At 36.6% G+C, this 22,342-nt stretch overlaps 1 protein-coding gene across 1 annotated transcript in view; it reads right to left on the reverse strand.

Moving 5' to 3' along the window:
- The window catches only part of RIMS2 (regulating synaptic membrane exocytosis 2), a 403,032-nt gene that overhangs the window by 207,886 nt on the left and 172,804 nt on the right, over positions 1-22,342 (reverse strand). Inside the window, exons 10-13 of the mRNA XM_026080279.1 lie at positions 18,627-18,673; positions 17,329-17,441; positions 11,001-11,048; positions 2,381-2,511 (exon numbers count right to left, since the gene is read on the reverse strand). Coding sequence (XP_025936064.1) covers positions 2,381-2,511; positions 11,001-11,048; positions 17,329-17,441; positions 18,627-18,673 — 339 coding nt within the window. The remainder of the gene's footprint in view (positions 1-2,380; positions 2,512-11,000; positions 11,049-17,328; positions 17,442-18,626; positions 18,674-22,342) is intronic.

Consider the following 22,342-nt stretch of genomic DNA (forward strand, 5'->3'; position numbering starts at 1 on the left):
CAGGGGGTGCAGGCGGCCGGCCCAGCACAAGAGCAGTCGGGGAGCCGCGTGCAGGGCCCCAAACCCTGGGCTCCAGCGGGAGGGCTGTGCGGACTAAGCACTCCACAGCTGGGAACAGGCAAGCGCTGAGAAGGAGTTTGATTTCTTCTGCCAGCAATGCTGGAAGGAACAGTGTTGTCAGAATGGCTCCCGAAAGCCCCTGAGTCACCAGGCTCGAGGTAGGTCTCCACTGCGAGATGGGCCTGATGTTTCGGGGCCTGACGAGATCTCCATGCAAGGCACCGCCACGGGAATCCTGCCTCTGGCTCAAGGGTGTTATTGAAAGCAGTGAGTTTTGCAGTACATTTTTGTTTGAAAGAACTAGTATTTGCTGATGGAAACAAGTTTCACTGGAAAATACCCACGTTCCTTCTACTGAGAATACTGAAAAGGGTACTCATAACAATCTTTAATTTTAAACTTGCTGATAACTGCATAATGCAACAGTGGTACTAATTCATGGGGATTTTCTAGTATGGTAATGAGGACACTGTCCATTTGCAAATATTTCAAGTTGCAAAACAGTTATTGTATTTCTGAACTGTTACTTAGAACCTGGATCAACATAGTAACTACGAAATAACATTTTTAGCCACACTGTTAAAACAAATATAATAATTATTTCTATTATAATAAAGATTTGTTTACCCTTGAGATTTGAAACAAGTTGCATGGGAAGTACTCTTCCTTTGAAATGTGTTTAATCAAAGAGAGTTTCATATCTTCAGCTAATTAAGCACTTGACTTGTTTAAATGTATTTTACCTCTAGCAGGTTTCTTTCTCTCACACAAGAAATATACTTTTGCTTACTTAGCCTTTTCTTCTGAGGAAAAGAAAAGCAATTTGCCTGTCAGAAAAAAACTAATTCAAAAAGACAGCTTGCTCATTCTTCTTTATGAGATAAAAAACACAAGGAATAATTGAAGAAAAAGTTCTGAACTCTTCACATAAATAGAAAGAGAACAACATGAGGTATTTCTTGTGAACATTAGCATAGAATAATAAAATATCATAATATATAAATTTTGGTATTTGTATAGATTAAATTATTTAATGAAATATCTGTTTCTTTTATATATAATTATTTCAACTTACATTGTGAGCCACTATGAATACAGACATTTTTAGCAGCTTTATTAATCTTCAAAAAGCCAGTAAGGCAACTTTAGCAGACTTGATTCTCAGTTTAGCTTAGCTTCAGTGTCTCCAAACACACTACAGCAATTTGAGCAAACCAAGAATCTGGTCCAGTAGTTTAAATATTTTTGAGGCAAAGACAATCCAGCCAAGAACTTTCTCTCAAATGATACAGTAATTTATGCAGTCACTGCACATTTTTTTTGTTAACACATGGCATACAAGGAAAGTGGAAAAGCAGTGTCTTCCAAAGAACTGAATAGCATTCATTCTGGATGAAGTCAATTGGAACTAAAGATAGTTAGCATCTTCCCAGTTTAGATATTATGAAAAGCAAAGGATGTAAAAATACAAGCAGTAAAAAAACATCCAAATCTACACATTTAGTGATCCACTGGCCAATTTTTTAAATACTGAGTCAGGTTAAACCTTTAAATTATCTGACTGATAGACTACAAAATAAAGCTAAACATTTTCCTCTATTGACATGTGCTGAAGAAATACCAAGAAAAAGTTCAGCTGGGGGACACACTATCCCCTTTGCTGTTCTTCCTGCCACCAAAGAGGAAATGGAAGAAAATCATGGATTAAGAAATAAAGAAGTGATTCAGGAATAAGGACCCCTACTACAGTATCATTTTCATTAAATGGATGTGTATCACAAGTACTGATTAATATAAATCATGTGCTTTGGGGAAAGCCTTCCAGTTGTATCTGGGGATTCTCAATATCTTGCCCAATATGATATATTATTGTGATATGAAATTTATGGGTTTCAGATATCAAACCTTCTCCTGTTTTGCTGTGTAAAGGTGTGGGGGAAAACAAAGTGCTGAAGAAAAGATCAGTCCAGAAATCTGTGAACCTAATTCTGTGCAATTTTCTGTGTGCTAGACAGGAATAGCTGCCTAGGAAATAAGGGCATAACAAAACACTAACAGTAATATTTTTTGCAAGTAACAGTTCCTCATGCAATGACATATGTTTAACTTTCCTTTTCCATTCAGTATTTAATAAAATACCCGGCTAAAGTGAATTTCTCTTCAGTGTTCAAGGAAAACCTGCTGTTACATAGCATTTACAATAAGGAAACTCCAACCTGTAAGATTATTCCATGATAGCATGACCAGTAAACTCAGCTCCACATTCTGAATATCACAATAATTCTTACTCAAAAGCTCCCTGTCTTTCTGTTCACCCTACCTTCTGTCTGGAAGAAAGTAAATTTTAACATAAGGATTCCTTGGCCTCCCATCTTCCCTTGAAGGAAGATCCTTTGCTCCCAATATTGTGACTATTAACTGATGACCAACCTTGTCATACCACAGTTTTATCTGTAATGAGAAAATATTTGTTAGTGAATTCATTTCTCCAATGAAGTAGCACATTAATCCTTAAAATTAATTTTATTCATTAGCTTCTATTTATATCAGTTACTTAAACATAAAAATATTGTGTTCTATTTTGTACTTATAATAAAGCAGAAAAAAATAAGTTAATACTTTAATAACTTCAGTATGTACCAGGAGTCATTCATTTTTAAAACCTTATACAGTAAGTACATTATTTCATACTAATTGTCTTTCACGTGGTGCTCTGGTTAGGATTATTCTCTCTTAGCAGTAGTATTGTATTACTTGTATTACTGACGTATGGTATTCATCTATATACATTTCTAAAGATTTTATTCACAATGAATGAATGAATGTTTCATGTCCTGTTGGGCTGAAAAGACTATGGTTTAAGACCATAAACATTTTGAGTCTCCCAAATGTTTTCCAAGCAGATGTGGGGACTTATACTGAAATCAAATAAGCCTTCCAAAAATTGTAAAAGAGAGAGCGGTTCAGTAGACCAACTCTCTTCCCAGTCCTACTCAGCAACAACAGGACAAAAACTGCTATTACTCATCTGTAGAAATTATTCACTCTCAGAGTTGGTCTAGCAATGGACAACCATTTTTACTACAGTCATTAAAAGCTGCTATTTAACTGTTCCAATTTGAAAATTATAGCTGCAAATATATTATTCAAGGAAAGGATCTACCTACTTTAGAGCACTCACTGTGGTATGGGGAAATGGTGCAGGCAGGATTTAAAAAAGCCTTGCAAATAATCAGGGAGTCATTACATGGAAGTACCACTACGATATTATTAACTACAGCTGACAAAGCAGACTGTCTTCATGGGGGGGGTTGCTTGAGGCAGAGGACAAATTAGAACACTTAAAGGAAACACTGTCCCTCGCTAAACTTAAGGGAATCAAAGAGGATAGTGCCCAACTCCACACTTAACAAAGCAGCACACCTTTAGGTCCTACCTAAGGTAAATATAATCAGGGGCAGGTGCACCTTCTGTGGAGCACATCCCACATCATTTCAGATACAGGGTCTCCATCTGCTGTCATAGCTCCTCATCCTCCAGGTTTCAGTCACCTAAAGAGAGGTCCTGTTGCAGTTCTCAAGTCTTTTGACCCACCATCAAGAGGCTGGTTTACCTTTCTGCCATTTCTAATACCTCAGTACATGGAGTGGCACTCAGTAACACCACTTCATTCAGTGGTGGCAGTGTACTTCTTCCTACTTCATTACTATTTCTTACATCTCCTGTAGCCACCAGTCAGCAGTGTTTGAATGGGCATTAAAGGGGACTCCTGTCCCCTATTATCATGTCCTTGGACCTACTTTTGACTTTATAGGCTTCTTGCACCAACAGTTAAAGCACTCTGTGACTACTAAGGCAGAAAAATGTGTGGAAGAAATTATCTTTAGTATGTTCCATTCAGCAGAACTCTAGAGGCTGTTCCTCCATTCCTGCAAAGCAAGGGGCTCTGTCAGTATTTCTTTAAACTGAGAATCATCTAGACTATTACAAATCTTCATTCAGCTACAGATCACAAGTAGAAAGATTTGCACCAACCATACAGACCCAAAAGGAAACTTTGATGACATCCGAAGTGCAAGCCGTCTTAAATGTCATTAAATGCAGGAAGGGTAACTACATTTTATCATCCACCTACAGGTTTCTTTGGGCACCCTTGAGCAAAGGACAGACTTGTCTATTCACAAGCACTTGCTAGTCCCACGYTCCCAAGGGAAATAGCACTGGTGACATTCTTCATTATCTCTTTTTCTTGGGAAAAATATCCTCACTTAGGCAGAATGCAATATATTTGTGACCCAGACACTATCAGAATCTGTGATGAGTGAAGGTGAGATAATCCAAACCTTGGTGCCAAAAAATATAACCATTCAGATCCAGGCTAAATATTCCTTTGCTATACCTGTTTCAGACTGGATTTTTTGCAGAAAACTTCATCCAAAATGGTCTGGAGAATGACCAGAAGGGGAATGTTAAATCATCTGACACCATTTCTTTGAGATGCCCTAACCTCTCTGTTTTGGATCAAGAACTTGAAATTTGCAGTGACTCTTATCTTCTACTCTTCTCTTATGGCTCTGTCCAAATGTGGAAGAGCATGCACAAAATGGGTGCCTTCCCCTGGAATTCCAGACCTGGCTCGTTACAGGCCAGGCCAGGAGGCAGAATGAAGAGCAGGAGTCTCTCTCTCCTGTGTTCACAATGCTAACTCTCCAATACACAGCACAGGCACTGTAACCCAAGAAGTCATTTTACTTGGATGCAAAGATAAAGGAAGAAACCATAGGAGTGAGAGAAYGCATGTAAAACCCCATAGAGGGGAGGATGGGTCTGCATTCTTATGGGGTTAGAAGAAGGAAGAGGAGACAATGAAAAGAAGCTGCTTTAGAATGACTGAGAAAGAAAAGTATACTGGATGCTTCTTGGTGAAACACAGGAAGAACAGAGCCATTGATGTCATTGATGACAACAGAAGAACAGGGGGCAGAAACAGACTGGATGAGAGAAGTGGAATGAGGTGAGCAAAGAACCCAGTCAGTCCATAACTGGAGCAAAATATGTTGAACAGAAAGAGTGAGATGAAAGAAAATGTGACAAGAAGTCAGGACTGGAAATTGGAAAGAAAAATGAGAAACAAGGAGTTAGAGTAGCATACCGAACATGGAAAATGGCATTGAGAATAGGACTGACCTAATTCTGACTCTCCTGTGCATATGCAATATGTGCATATTATGACACAGTATCTGGATGGTATTGTATCTTCCTACAAGGACTTTGTCTTTTCTATTCACAAAGAGAGAAAGGACAGTCATTTAAGACAGATGGCTGCTCTCCAAGAGGACTGGATTCCATCCCTTCCTCTTTCCTAGAGGTCTTGTATGTTGGAGGATGAATTGTTTAAAACAATTCAAAAGGGATTTACAAATTGCATGTTCTTCATTGTCCGAGAGTCTAGTCTCATACACTGGAGCCTGATTTGAGGAAGTGCTGAGCTCACAATGTTTGAATTGAAGTTGGAGGTGTGTTAGGCCTGTATAGTGCTAAAGTTACTGAAAAATCAGAACCTGGTTGTCTCAGATTTTGATCGTAACCTCTCAGTCATCATTTCTCAGTTCATAATCAATAAATACAGAACAATCCTACCACACCTCATAGAGTATTCTATTTATTTTATATTGTGAAATCAACACGGGGTAGCATATGTATAATGGAAAAGTCCATGAGCAATTTCATTTTTCCTGTATAGCTGTGTTGAATAGTATGCAGAAAAGATTCCTAACACCACAAAGTGAAGAACATTGAATTATTCAATCTAGAGAGTGAAAGTCCCACAGGAATATACAGGTGTTGTGATGCTCAGTGCTGAAAGAGTTCAGGAGCTGTCTAACAGAGCAGAACCTACAGACCTCCATGTAGCAGTTTTCTGCACATACAGGAAAGGCACTTTTAAAAGTGATTCAAATAAAAATTTAGGACATCTAAGGAACTGTGAGAGATGCCATCCTGATCTAAATGGAGGGAAGGAGAGGCCAAAATTGCAATACATGAAATAGACCACAGGAAAGCTGTGCTGGGTGATGCTAATGTGGAAGCTTATGTCTGTAAAAAACAACTGGGATAGGACCTCGTCTATCTAAATCCTACCTAATCTAGGATTTAGGCACCTAAAATTCACCTAATCAAAGAGTGATCCAATCTGAATAGTTTCTAAAGATCTTTCTACTTAGTGTGGAAGTCACGGAAACTTATGTTTGTATGTCACACACATGTTCATATACTTGCCTCTTCTAGACAGATGTACACCTACTTCTTGGGTAAACTTCTATTGTGACCTACATTCAGGCAAACAGGCATCTGAACTCAATGAACCCTTAAATTGTGAGATGGTCTGTCATCCAAAGAGTGGTGCATCTGCCACACTCCTTGAGATGGGCTTCCAGGTAAAAATACCTGTCATACAGAGCTTAAGCAACAGGAACTGATCTGCAGTTCAGTGATGAAGGCATTTGTCAGGGAGGAAACAGAGCTGAGGGTCTGGTCCCGTCTTCACAGGACTCTCTCTGTTTTTTAACCTATAGTGGTGTAATGCAAGATCAACACACATTCTGGGTAGCAAGTCTGGAACAAGCTAAGCTAAAATTAAGCTTTCTCTGACTGCTGAGAACAACACACATATTTCTGGCCATACAGTAGCTCAACTTCAGGGGAGACTTCATGCTCCAAAGAAGATTAGGATGTGCAATAGTTTGATGATAAAGGCACTTTTCTGAGAGACACGTTCAATCCCTTCAGCCTGAGGAGGACCTAAAACATGTATGTCCTGTTTCTGGAATGACTGTTCTACACATAAGGCAGAATACAAAAGGTGGCTGCTCATGCTGCATTCTAAGAAGTGATGATGCATGTACCTGGTATTCCCTTTTGGTCACCTGTATCCTCAGAAGAAGAGGCAGACGTCTACCTCAATGGATTGACTCACTGTTTACAGTAACCTAAGTTCCATATAGTTAATGGAGATAGGCATCTCTTATTTGGGCCGGATTGCTCACTGTAGATATTGAGGCACCTATTTTTTTCCTCCAACTGTACACATGGATAACTGTCCAAGCTGCCCCACAAGACACCTCAGATTTATTTGAGGCTAGTGTGCTTAACTTATATAAGTTAACTTACATAGTTAAGCACATAAATTGTTTACTACATTTCACCCTTTTTCCTTGTGTATCTTGCCCTAACTGGATACTTTTTATTCAGAACACTGATAGAGGTCAGAGTCCTGGAAAAGAAGTGATCACATAATTAGGATCAATACCCTAATGCATCCTCATAAGGGAAGTAAGTTAAGAAAACTGAAATAATATAATAATATAATGCTGGCATTTCCTCTCTTCCTATCTCATGAATACGTGACTGATCAATCTTAACCATGTATTTCTAATACAGTGTTTTTGTGTATAACACATACAGGCACTCCGTATCTGAAGTGGTAACTTTAGATTTAAAAACAGAGAATGCGTATAGTTATTAATTCTGTGCTACACTTCTCTATTTATTTGTTATAAGGGTTGCTTCATGAATCTCATCGGATCAAGACACACCCTTGTGCGACTGCAAGAGGCTGCCTGCTCTGAAGCTTGAACTCAACTACCATAGTGAAAATGGCTTATGTCAAAACATCACTAGGTTTGAGAGACAGTTGGTCTTGCATTTTTGCTCTTATTTTCTTCATCATGATTTTTATTCTAACTGGTTTAKCTATTTATGGCTGCAATATTTTGAAACTGACAAACTACTTTTCTCTCTTCTTTTCATTATTTGGAAACAAGCGATACTCCAGTAGGATCTGTTGCTGAAAAAACTGTTCCAGTTTATTTTTCAAAGTGCGTAAAGCATCATTTAATTTGACTAAGCTTATAAGGTTGCAGATGTTGCCCTTAGGTGGTAAAGTCTGTGGTGTAGCTGAGATGAGCTCTGGTCATTCTTAAACCTACCTCTAACAAATGCTAACTACTGAGCGTTGCTAAATCAACCTGTCATCGCTGCCTGCTCAGGTTGCTGTCTGATATGCTAGAACAAGTATCAGAAAAGGCTGTCAAACAGATGAACTTCTGGGATATGAAGTCCAGAAGATTATGGAGGTATTTAGGCTGCCCGCATACACATAACTTTTTAGTGGCTTCATTTTGATTCTAGTAATGCCAAAAAGATGCAAGCATGTGTTTTTATACTTGATCAAATATAAAATATTCTGTATTAAAGTAAAAAGGATGTCTGAAATTTTTAAGTTAGAAAAAACTGGCTTAATTGCAACTCTGGCTCAATAGGTAGCTCAGTCTGGTTCAACCAAATGAACAAGAGATACTGCATAGAAAATACATTTAAGAACAGGTGATTCCCTACTGAAATATCGGAAAACATCATTCCTTAAGTTAGAAAACTGCTGGTATGTTAAACTGAATCTAAACATTTCAAGAAATAAATATGCTTCTTTCCAAGAGCTGTATAAGTAGTAAAACTTCAGGAGAAGAGTGCATGGCAAGGGAAAAAGGAAATGGATCATTTTTCCTTTCAATAAAATACTTATGATAATTGTTAACTCATCCAGGGATACAGGAGACAGCAGATGAGCGGAAGGACAGGGAGAGAAGTGTGGAGGAGAAACTTGTGCCAGAATCTGGGACATGCATCACCAGGATCAGTTTCAAACTAACAAGTAGAGAAGATGCAAGCAAGAATAAAGACGTGCATTTCCCTTAAGAGCAATGAAACAAATAGGTATAGACAGAAATGTTTGGAAATGCTCATTCCTGTAGCCAGTTCTATGGACAAGCTAAACCACAGCCCCGCAAGGTAACATATACTTCCTGACTTAGCCATAAACAACAGCTCAGAGCTCGGAGTTAGCTAATTCCTCACACCCAAAAGCAGCTGCAGTTCTGCACTACTGCTGGAGCCAAGTCTAATACCCAAGCCAGCTTGCTTAAAGATCATTGAAGAGTCTCTGCTCTTCCCCACGTTGTAAACATATCTTAAATTAATCCATGTTAAACTATCTACTTTTCCTACCAAAAGTGGGCATATGGGCAGCCTGACCTTTGTTTCAGCCTAGGTGAAAGGATGTTGTCACAGGCTTAAGTCTGAGCTCTTCAGGAACTTGTCACAGACATTATGTTTGGCTCTGACCATTACTGTGCGCTGCAAAAACCTGTTAGAGGAGTCCACAACGGCTCCACAGACATTATGCAGAAACAAAACTGGGGCTAAAGATGATTCCTAGCTACAGTATAATAAATAACCCAGTCAGAGGTCAGAAGGTAAGCCTCTGAGATACGCTCTTACCTTTTGCTCGATATTCCCTATCAAGCACTAAACTTGTTTATTATCTTAAATAAGTACCATAATCATTCGATCTTAGTAAATTTTTTTTTTAAATTAATGATATTAGTCAAAAAAGAACTAACAAATTTGATCTGTGTTTTTATCTTATATAATATGATTAAAATAGTAACTACCACGTCACTTCTACATTACAGTATTTCATGAAACACCCAGTTTCAAGGAGATGTTTGCTTTTTCAATTGAACACTCAATTGCCAGATTATTTCTTAATTTATTTTGCACATATCTAAAAAGAAGTATTAAAAAATACTTATTTATTTTGAATACAATATTTATCTCTATCAGCTACTTAATAATTTGTGATTGAATTTGTACCCTTCTTTGATTTTATTATCACAAGCAGAAACTAACTTTCTTAATCATATTCAAGGATCTGTTTTAAATTTTTAATAGAAAGCCAGTTTATGTCAATAGCACATAGGAATATGTTTACCTTAAACAATACTATCAAGACTCTAGTTTTGCAATCTTAAATTTTTCTTACATTTTAATTTGGAATTTATATTTAAGCACTTGTAAGGACTACTTTAGGGAAACAATACATTGTTAAAATATATGCACTTAGTTTATCAACTCTTAGACATAATCAAACCATTTTCTATAGTGTTATTTAGAATTCGTTTATAAATTTATATGATCATTTTTTCATTTCAATATGAAATTTAATCATCTCATTCTCCTCAATTAGATCCACTCCTTTATATCTTTCCTTGAGCAATTGATCAAACAAGAGAAACATTTCTACAAGTCCCACAAAAAAGATTAACATCTCCATAAAGATATTTTATAACAAAAACAGGTAATATTCTATGTACAAAAAACTGAAAAGCATGCAGCAAAGCAAGATAAGCATTGTAGCATATTAGTAAAACCTACTTTTGCAGTAATCTACAGTACCTTAAGAGTTTCCTTATGAAAAAAGGCAAACAAGTTGTACCCAAAAGAATATTAAAGCTAAATAAATTCAGTAACACAACAGCAGAAATCATTTGTTAAGTAAATGAAGTTTTGGTTATTTTGACATTTTTAAAATGAAAGAACTGAATTTCATACACAAAAAAATTGTTTCTTTAAACAAGGTACAAATTTATTTGCCTGTCTTCCACTCAAGGCGCTACTATTACTTGGAAAATGCAAAAAAGGATGTGTTAACAATAATGAATGATTTAAAGAGACATCAGTCTTGATATAATGAGCTCAAACATCAACAGGACAAAATTTTTTATTGCTTAAACAATACACACATTATGTATGTGGGATACATAGCCATTATCACTGTTGAAACCTATGAGTTTAAATATATTGGGTAAATAGCAAAACAAAAACTAATTGTCTCTTTAAATTGTAATTTAATATTTTAACCCCCATGCAGAACTTTACAAGCTGCTCACAAGATGACATGAAACTTGTTAATATGGTTTAAAGCAACACACTAAAAATATGGGAAAACGGACTACAAAGTAATGTTTTCCTACTATGCATTTTCCATAACAAACAAAAGAAAAACACAACTTTAGTTTCTGTCAGGCAGATGAAGCCTTTACCTGAACCCTAGGAACAAAAGGCGTTGTTCTTCTACTAAGGCTTTGGCTCTGGTAAGCAAAATTAAAGAAAAAGCAATAAAACAAAACCAAAAAGGACAACACGCTGGAAACTAAAAGACCAAAAGTAAAAACAAAGACACACAGCTATTACTTTAAACACAGCTTTACACCAAGGACATATTTATCTAAAACAAAGTATTTTAATGCAATGTATAAATTAAATCTGCAAATCTATTACCAAATCATATCAAAACTCTGTGACTGAAATTCTAGCCTTAAGGAAGTCAGCAGGAATTTTGCCACTGATKCCCCAGGAGCAAGGATTTCATTTGACATGTCCACCTACTGATAACATTTACAATAGATTTAGAAATAACATTAATAAAAGCAGCAGGTCAGCAAAGTGTGATTTAAAAGTGGGCTAGAAAATATGAATTCAGCTTGATCATCCCTTTCAGAAAGATTGTAGACACATATTCAGAGACTGAAACAAATACAGTTCACATACTGACAGCTTTAGCTGCTTTCTACAGTAAAACAATACTAGGTTTTCCAAAACTGCGACTTTAAGTGGCATTTCTATAGAAAGCCCTAATAAAGACTTTAAAAATGATTAAAAGAAAAGGCTATCTGATGTTAGCAGTAAGAGGGGAAGGTGCAATCAATGTATTTCCAACCTCTAGCAATCACGACAGAAATGACATATGGTAAATACAGAAAACCCTTGCATGAAATGGGATCTATACCATTTAGCAATCCTAGTGGTCGCAGAGCACACAGCAGACCCGTTTACAACCCTTACGTTTGCGTTTTAATACTTCTGCCTCCATACGACACTGTGGACCTCAGCAGCTACATTTAGACTATCGGTACCAGGCGCACTCCTGAGTTCCTGGACCAGCTACGAACTCCAACCACTCTCCATCTGCAGCTTAGGGCAAGCGCTAACGGAGTAGGACAGGAAAGATACCTGAGCACGGGGCTGGACAGGAGCAGGAGCACACGCCAGCAGCTCAGAGTGGATGAGTGGGGAAGAGGAGTATGGGAGGATGTCGTAATAGCCACAGCAATCTGGTAGTGCTGGCCAGCCCTCAGGAATTCAGCAGGTAGAAAAAATCTCTGCCTCCCTGCTTGGTTTTCCTGAGATTATCAGTCTACTTCAGCTCGACAGTCTGTGTCACAGTTGTTGTCTGATGTGCTCCTGAGGCGCAGCAGTTGCACGCTGCCCCCACATTGCACTGGCAGTACTGTACAGCCCAGTGCAAGGGTGCCAGAATACGACCTACTCACACACAATGAAAGTAGATCTTCAGCTCACTTCTGCTCTGTATTACAACAGAAATATAGATATTCAGAATATCACAGTCCTTAAAGGGACAGAATGTCTCCCCTGCGCCCCAGGAACCCACAGCTGCCAAATGCTGCCCTGGAGATGGAGGGCAACAAGCACCTCCTGTGCACTGGCTCGTACTGCGCAGACCTTGACCTTAGGGCAACAGTGGTTCACCTGTCCTGGGACAGAAGACAGAAAGAAGGGAAAGGGAAGGCGAAGGGGAAGGGGAAGAGGAAGGAGAAGGGGAAGGGGAAGGCAAAGCATGCCTCATACTTGACCTCATCTTCCCCCCCCCAAGATATGCAGACATATCACGTTCTTTGCAATGTACTATATCCCCTTTCTAATATGCTGTAGATTATCCAACGTGAATAAATACACCTTTATTTTACTGCTGTATAAACTGAATAAGCATGGAAAATCAATTGAAGCACAAATGTTTCTGTGGTTCAACCGTACAAGCAAATAGCTTAATTTTATACATGATGCCCCTTTTCTCTGTTAGAATTTCCACCAGTAAAAAAATGAAATATTGTAATTTTCTATCTGCACCCATTTACCATTTTTTCTAGTCAGGTTACCAGTTTCTAAAGCTAAGTACTGCAGAAGCATTCCAAGTTATACCTTTCATGCAGCACTGAAAAAATAGCCCAAATGCAGTAATGGAGCAAAGAGCACCAACACACAAAGAATACYGACTTCTTCAAAATGTCATTAAAAGAAAAACAAATCAATGAAAAAACACAGAAACAGGAACCAGACAAGGCAAATAATAATAAAACAATAAGTGCAACAACAACCAAAATTACTCCCCTTGAAGAACAATGTGGACCAAAAATACCGTAAAATAAACTGCACAAAACACAGGTAACAAATTATTCCTATACCTTAATATATTATGACAAACAATAGTTTAGTGTGGCTGCACACAATTTATTTCAATTAAATATGTATTTGGGTAGAATAATTATCAATGGAAGGAAGATTTCTAAAGTATGCAGGATGGTTTGCTATTACTCAGCTCTGGAGTGTCAGTCACTGTAGGAATGTCACTGTAGCCTCAACGGAAGAAAACAACTACACAGACTAATCCCAACACAGAGAAAAATGTAGAAGACTGAACAGACAGAAAAAAAAATCACTGCAATTAACCTGGCTAAATAACTTTTGTACTATAGCCTAAAACACACGAGATTCAACACAGCAGGCACTAGAAACACATTCTCTCTTCTTCTAAAATCATTTCTAAAACTCTCTTATTTTTGTCTAGGAGTCAAATGCATAAATATAGAAACTTAAATTCTGATTTAAACACCTACCTAAATTGCTTTAATTTTAAGACCATTAAATACTGAGGGTGCTTATTCACTTCAAAGATGTTTAAGGCTTCTCTGTATCGCCAAAAAAATCTGTCACTGAAGACCTTAAATTATGTACTGAATTACAAATGTCTTGATCAAGGAATACAATCAGAAGAGAACTCAGTCAGCCTTTTTTAATTCTAGGTCTTTAAGACCAAAGCAAAACTCCACTCAACACTATCCACCTATACAAGTAAATATGCAAAATCCGATACAAGAATTTTGCCAAAATACGTATTTGAGCACACAGGTATTTTATTTTGAGCACGCTATATATATAGGAGCATACGAAGAGCTGGCATTAGAAATAGCCTGAAGTATATATGGGGTAAATGGAAGTAATACACAACTTTGCCAAAATGCCTAAAAGAGTGTGCAGATAATCTCCCCCTTCCGTTGTCTTGGTTTAATACATGTTTCCTGGTATATTTTGGCCAGAATAAAATCAGTAAACAAGACTGAACATAAAGAAGAACATTCCAAAACACTGTCAATAAAACCACCTTGAAAGGTCTGTTTGAATAAGGATGTACATATCCAGGTATTTATTCAAATTCTTCAGAGCTCCATCAGAATTGTAGATTTCTCCACTTCTGCCCACAACTTTGCTATTTCACAGCTTATTACACACAGCTACCCTGACAACAGCCCATCGGACCACAGAATATTATTAAAACCACAGAAAACACTTTGGAAATCTTGTCTATCAGCCATCCCATCACGATTCCTCACACTTGCCTGGCTTCACCCACCAGCTCTCAGCACGGCAGCAGACACGCTTTTCCACATGGCCTTGCATTGCCACAAAGAACAGCACCTTTTTGCATTCTGTCTCCATCTACCCTCAGCCTTCTGCAGTTATTTTCCTGCCTAGGCACTCACCATAAAAAGCACATTCCCAATTATACTGGGAATTCAGTATTTCCTTCCATTTCCATCTACTCAGCTATTTGGAATGAATGACTGCTCCATCAACTATCCTGTTAGAAAAGAGCTGATTAAAAATATGAAAAACAAAATACTGAAGCTCTTTCCATTTTGTAGTGTTCAAAATAAAATATGTTTTGAAACATGGGGAGATGTAATTTTTAAAATTCAGTGTCTCTTGGTTTCTTCACCTTTGGTAAAGGCACATAGTAACACACTCTCATAGTTCATTCTAATTTTTAGAAACGTCACCAACTCTACAAAAAGAAGTAGGTCAAGAAATYTTTTTTTCACTCTAACTTTTCCAAAGTTGAGAAACTTTTCAAAAGTTATAAAATGAGAAATAAGAATTTTTAAAATGAAAGAAAAACTATTTATTGCACTGAATTCACTGAGGAAAACAGACATAGAACTCCTAGTTTTGAAAAGTAAAARGTTTTGATTTTCAAAACTCTAAATTAAAATATCAGTCCAAAATGAAACAGCAGATATGTACTATTTTGGGAAATAAAAATACTTTCTACAAAATACTTCAATTCTCTCTTAGGTCTTTTTTTTCTAAAAATATTTTTCAGTCTGCACATTTCAAAAAGCCCTCTTTTATTGTGGGGGCAATCCTGGGATTCCTTTGGGGTGCCACATTGCTATCTATCCACACCATCTGCTGACATGGTGACAGCCACCCTTCCTTGCAAAGGGAAAGGTCTAGCATCATCCTCCTAAAGCCTTGAGCTCACAGCAGCAAGAACTGGGTTGTACCATTAACATGACAACATAAAATAGAGCTATCTCCAACTCTTCTTTAACTGGTGAGATAAGATAGCTGTCTAAATTTTTGAACTGCCTACTAATGTGAGGTGCCTAAATTGAGACAGTAGGACATTAATTTTGAGAGTAACTGAGCACTCGTGACCTTGGTGTCAGTCAACTGGAGCCAGGGGTTTTCAGAATTACTATCAGTTGCACTCTGAGGGAAACAAGGGCATTGTATAGTAGGGAGTACTGTATACAGTRGTATACAGTATATAAGAGGACAAAAAGGACAAATGTGGTGAAGATCTCTAAACATCTTCTATCATTATTTGGTTTTCTTAGGTGGGAGGAAATGTTACAAACTTAATAAATAGTTAAAGGCATCTATACCTTGAAACAAATGAACAAAAAATCATTAAAAACAGGAATGAGTTAAACCCTGAATTTATATGCCACTCTGAGATGTATGTTAACCTTTTTGAATTCTGTCATTCTGAGTAATTTAGAACATATCTCCAAAGCCCCTGGTACTATTTTTATGCATCTCAAACTGCAATATCCTATCAAACTGCAAAATCCATAGAATTAATTAATAACTTTGCCACTAAACCCTCATCTTGAACTCCTGAAGATTTTGTTTCAGGAATGAGAAACTGAGGAAGTCAGTTCTGTGTGGTTTCCTGCTTCTCACACAGGTTTTGGGATCATCTTTCTGCAGTGCCAATGCACTGGACATCTGAGCAGCTAACTCTGCATCACCCTGGCAGCTATGAGCCAAAACCTGTTGACAGCCTACTCTTTATGAGATTTAGCCAAAAGAGCTTTTCTTTTTTCACTGTTTCCAATATTAACATTTTTTGCCATATTGTAAAACTATATTAGTTTTTAAAAACTTCAATATCTGTATTTTGATAGTTCACATTCCCTTGTTGTTATATTTTGTACAAAGTTCTCTGCACTCTACACTGATGATTTCTAATTCTACATTTTTTCAAAGGATTCAGTCTTCCAAAGTATTTAAGTACCACAGTTGCACAAAATTCAGAATTATATATTGCAGATGGCTGGTTTGATGAGCAAAACAAATAATGTCTCATGCACTGCAAAATGGAGCCAACATGGCTGCTGACCAGACAGAAAATATTTATTCCTCTCTTCTATAGATACCATAAACCATTTGTGTGAGACCTACAAACTGTCTGCTTAGATTTTCTGCCTATTTTTATAGCCCACTCATTATGTTAACATAAACATCTTGGAGGAATATAAAAGTGACCTTTTCAAACCTGTTTAACATCAACTTTGCACTGCTTCCATTTTGTTTTCCTCTCAATTTCAAAGGGTACCAGACCACAACTAAGCACTTCTGAAAAATCACACTTTGGAGTTGTAAATGGCACAGAATGGTGTACAAAACCTGAGTCCTTCAGTTTAGCACAAAAATTATCCTTTCAAAGAAAACATTCATATAATGAACTTAGTAAGAGTGAAGAACAAAAGTGAGTAACACGACATATTGGTACAATGAGTATAACATTAGCAAACAGGCAAAGGGATATCTGGTAAAAGGTATATACGAGAGCTAGGGCATAAAAATAAACACTATTATTGTCCAAGCACACAGGTGATAAAACCTACCAACTGTACATGTAAGTGTTACAGTTAAAAAAGCATACACACTCAACAGCACAAATATAACTGGAGGCCAAGATTAGGCCTTTCTGAATATCTGACTACCAATGTGACAGCTTACTAGAAAAATATACATATATATGTCTAATACATGGACTGCTCTTAAAAAATTATGTCCCTTCCTATACTGAGATATATAGCATAACTAAAAAAAATAAAAGGTTTAACAAGAAATTTATTTTAGAGCTAGCTTGCACTCTGCACAAAAGTTTGGATATGCTGAAAAAAGTACAACATTAATATCAATGAAATGTTTACATACTGAAAGTTGTCCAGACAAGAACTGTGGAACATCCCTTAACATGCCAGGACTCATAGGAGAAGTCACTGAAATAGAAGGTCGGTCCATTTTTTGAGATTCAAATGAACTAGAACCTGTAATTATAAATATTTTTTTTATAAATAGTACCACTTACATATTTTTCACAACATTCTTTAAATAAAAAGATACAAATAATCACACATACAATAAAGTTGTTTATTGTGGCAGAATTGCTATTTCACCTATTTAAAGTGACCAAATAATGATACTCAATCTTCTGATGCTGAAATGCAATCAAAAGCTTACCAAGTTTATTATAGCTGCAAAATATCATCTCAAGCATATAGAACAAATAATAGCTTATTCAAATATTTTCCACAGTAATAATGTCTGTAAACTGAAGGCCCAAAATTCCTATTTACATTACTGTGGTCAAAGGAATTCAGTCTTCTGAAGGGCACATATTATCTTGTACAATTAGACTAATTTTTTAAGTAGATTTTTATAAAAATATCAAGATGCAGATGAAGTATTTTGTACATTTTGTTTCTAACCTGCAAGAGCTTCTGTCAGAGAACAAGTTTTGACATATAAAATGTAGAGTAAAAAAAGGACTGTATTGTAAGTACAAAACACTGCTTATTAATATTCCGTATCTCACAAAATGTAATGGATTTTATTTTAGGACTTGGATCATCAGTGAAGAGTTATTGCAGGAGTTTCTTCACATTACTATAATTAAGTTTATGACACTGCATTTATTAATAGCTTCTATTACAAAAGAATTCTAAAACAATGATAAAAAAATAACTCCAGGCTGAAATCCATTTTACAAGGTCTAAGCCAAAGAACAAGTTATTTTTCTCTCATGAATATTGGTTTAGCCTATTTAAAGAGAGCTGAATGGTCCTAATAAAATAGAAGTGTTCTGATTTCAAAGTAACTGTCTCTTTAGTTCTAAACAATGAATAGTTCATCCTCATTTTTAGTTTAAAGGGAAATTAAAAATTGAGATTAATATTGTTGTATATTAGTTAGCATTATGCTTTTCTTTTCAATATAAAGCAGCCTCAATTTATAACAAAATGTCAAGCCTCAATTGACATATCCCTACTTCTGATAGTTTATTATTAAACAAAGGTAGATGAGATAAATAGATAACACGGGGTGATGACATATTGAGACAAATACAGACAAATGGACAAGGGCTATACTGACTGAAACAACCATCTATTTCAATCTATCTGTGCTTACATAAAAGAGAGAGAAGATTTTCCTACCCCGCAATTGAAACTTACTGGACTCCAGCTGTGCATGTGTGCTGTCAGGTATTCTGGGAATATCCCTGAAATCAGGAAAAGTAAGACAGGCTGATCTAACAATCATTTTCAGAGTTCAGTTAAACTGCAACATTTTTCAAGTCACCATGGAATGCCTCAGGAAAATCGCATGATTGACTGATTGTCTTCAGCCACAGGAAGATTTTTCCTTTGTCCAATATAAATAATTTCAGTGGCCAATTAAAAGCTACAGCACAAGGGCTTGGTGAGTGCAGGAGTTCTCTGGCTGCTGAGAGGGAATGCTACCACTGCTGGGGAATCAAAATGAGACTGCATGCAGTTTTGTGTAGTCACAAATAAAATAACTGAGTAAATAAAAAAACATATAAACAATCTCAGAATCAACTGCAGACTGAAACTGTGAGTAGGAAACTTTATTATGACACTATAAATGATTTAAACTTATTGGACACTCAACCAAACATACTGGGCCCTCAGTACTGGCTATCCCACTGTGTCCTTTACTCTTCCTGAACTCCACATTTGGAAGACCTTACCTTTTCTGTGGGAAGATTAGATGTACAATTTCATCTGACAAAATTACATGCTTGCATACACACGAGATGTTGGATCACCTGCAGTAAGTGGCATGTAGAGCTATGTGATTTTAGAGCCCTCAGGGGCAATGACTAAGTGCTTCATTACGCCCGCGCACAGGGACCTATGCTTCCTGTGAGGGACAAATGTTACTATATTAACAATAAGCTAACAGAAACATTTTGGAGGCATTTGGGCAAAACAAGGCAAGGTGAAGACCTTCAGTTCTTAGTCACAGTAAGAACAGTATTTTAAATGATTTTGTGTGTTTCAGTAGATTTAGGTTTTTGAGAGGAAGGGAATGTTAAAAATGCTTTCAGTAATACCCACTACCTGATACAATGAAAGAAAGCCTGTACTACATATAAATAAAACTTACCTAGTTCCTTTTTGGTACTTCCTTTCCAAACATTTCTCAACAGTTGCTAGAAAAATAGCTTCACTAAACAGATTCAGGAATTCAGTTCACCAGGTGCACTGGTGCTGCAGTACCCAATAGTTCCAATGAATTAAAAGGCATGCAATTGGCATAACTGCCCACAGTGGCTAAGGAAATGTTACTGCCTCTGTTGCTAGTAAGCAAAACATGTCAGAAACTTGTAAGTGCTGTTGAAAAAGTAAATACTTAAGATTGCATATGGGATATTTGTAGAATTTGTAGAGGAACCCAATACTTGCCTATCACTTCACTCAGATATACACTCCAGAATCTAACCTTTAATTCAAAATTATTTCTCGCATATAAGTTTGAGAAGAAAACCTTGAAAATATGTACCATTGTGAACAGATGGAATAAGAGTTTTCTGGAGATAACTGAAACAATAAACTTGAAAGCTTTGAACACTACCATTTCTGTTCCTGAAATTTTCAGATACCAGTATTTCACAATAGTGTGAATGGCATTACTTACAAGGAACTCTTACCAAGACAAATAGATGTAGGAGAAACAGCTACAGAAATCTTGGATTGGCATGGAGAGAAAGGGGTTTTTGGCAAGTATTTTTAAGCATCCCTTGACATTTTAAGATATGTTTCATTGAAAGCACATTTGATTGAATAATTAACACAACACAATACATCATGCCTTCCAAAATCAAAATAGTAGTAACTAGGAAAATAAAATGTCATTCTAAAATATATATTTCTGAGAATTAGAAAGAGGAAAATGGAAAAGTTATTGCATGTAAGAGATAGCCAGATCCCTCAGAATAGCAACTTGGTCATCAGTTTTTATTGTAAGATAGAAAAAGGGATAAATTACATGCAGAAATGACACCATCATTTTTGAAAAGGATCTTTCTATTTCATCTTCCTTTATCAGCTTAGCTTGTCATCTTCAGTTTTCATAACATTCAGCCCATAATATAATGAAGAAGAACTAACCATAGTGTTTACTGGAATTTGTCTTCGTATTCAGAATATCAGAATGAGACAACAGGTTCTCTCTCAACGAAGCTAACTGCCAGTCTCTGACTGTCTCAAGATTTCTGGCACAAGTTAACACACTACCATGCGACCATCATAAGACTCTCATGTCTTAATTAATAATAGGATATACCTCAATGTGAAAATGCCCCAGGGAATAAAGTTTGAATCTATTTAAAATTACTGAAAGTTCAGATTAACCAAAAGTCTGAAGCGATGATTATTTTATTCCTTGGGGCAGAACTCAGACCTATGGCTTTGTTCCCTTGGGCAAGTGTAAGATGTTCCTTTCTATAGCCCATTTGATTATGACAAGGAGTCTCCTAAACTGAGAAGATGCTATGATATTACCAGCTCATCAGCTGAAATCTCATGAAAAACACTTCTGAAGTTCTATTTTTTATATCAAACTCCAAAAAGTCACATATATCATCTGATCAAAATCCAAAACCTCACCACCCTGTAGCTGATTAAAATAAATACTCATTCAATGTCTAAATAATATCTCTAGAAGGTATTTATCACTGAGGCTTCAGATATAAACCCATTTATGTTAGTAACTGGAGATTTGGAGGTGAAGAACCTTTTTCACCTCTACTGTAGAGAGACGAGGAATCAAGTATGCAGTTTTTTAGCCCTGATCTGGCTCAGTTCTTCAGGCAATAAGGCAAATAGTTAATGCTGAAGAAGGCATCCTGAGAACATGCATGCCCTTCTTTAAGGAATTATAAATGAGCCGCTCTAGTGCCAGCAAGTGGTGCACATGGTTACGTCAATGAAAGACATTATGATAAGGAGGGTAAACAACAAAAGAGAGTAAACATATATAAAAGCACAGGAAAGAATAGAGGAGATTTCCCACAGTGAAGGGAAAGCAGAAAGAGAAAAAAAATGGAATAGTTATTTTCAGCATGGGAGCTTTTGCTATAAACTGTTATTTGAGAGAAGTAAAGATCTTACCCATGTATGAAAGGTATGTGAAACCTCTTCTGAGAGAATATTCTCCTAGCAATGTAGTCTGCCCCTTAGCTTTACTATTTATTGACAACTCTCAAGTTATGCCAAGGCTTTTATGGATAAGATAGAAGATATAGCTTTTGCCCTGAAGGGGTTGCAATTCACTATGTATGTAAGAGATAAGCTCTCATCTCACTGACAAGATAAAGTAATTTTTATTACCAAGTTCCAGGTTCAAATTGTTAAACCACATTATGTCCTACAAATAACTTCTTCAAGTTGAACACACCCAGGTATGATATCTTGAAGCTAAACCCATAACAAATTATCCTCAATGAAATTTCAACCTCAGATTAGACATTTCTAGATTTTTTGTTAGCACTTCCTATTTTCAGTTGTTATGTTATTCATGCTTTCTGGTATGAAGCAAAGATAATTGTGTGTGTGTGTGTGTGTGTGTGTGTGTGTGTGTGTGTCTAACGAAAAAGGAAAGGGATAAATATATTTTTAATATGTAATTCCATGTAATAATATAAACATATTTCTCCCACATGAATTAGATTATTACATATAAATTACATACTAATTATATTATGAACAAAGGTAAGCCACAGTTGCAGATCCTATAAACAAGGCCTTATGCACAAAATTATCTTCAATCTCATTAATGAAAAGGTCTATGATTAGGGAGAGCAAATCAAATTCAGTGATAAGCATCCCTTTTCACAGCCCTGCTATGATCACCTATGGAACTT

The sequence above is a fragment of the Apteryx rowi genome, unplaced genomic scaffold (genome assembly GCF_003343035.1).
Source record: "Apteryx rowi isolate R43461 unplaced genomic scaffold, aptRow1 scaffold_514, whole genome shotgun sequence".
Classification (NCBI taxonomy): domain Eukaryota; kingdom Metazoa; phylum Chordata; class Aves; order Apterygiformes; family Apterygidae; genus Apteryx; species Apteryx rowi.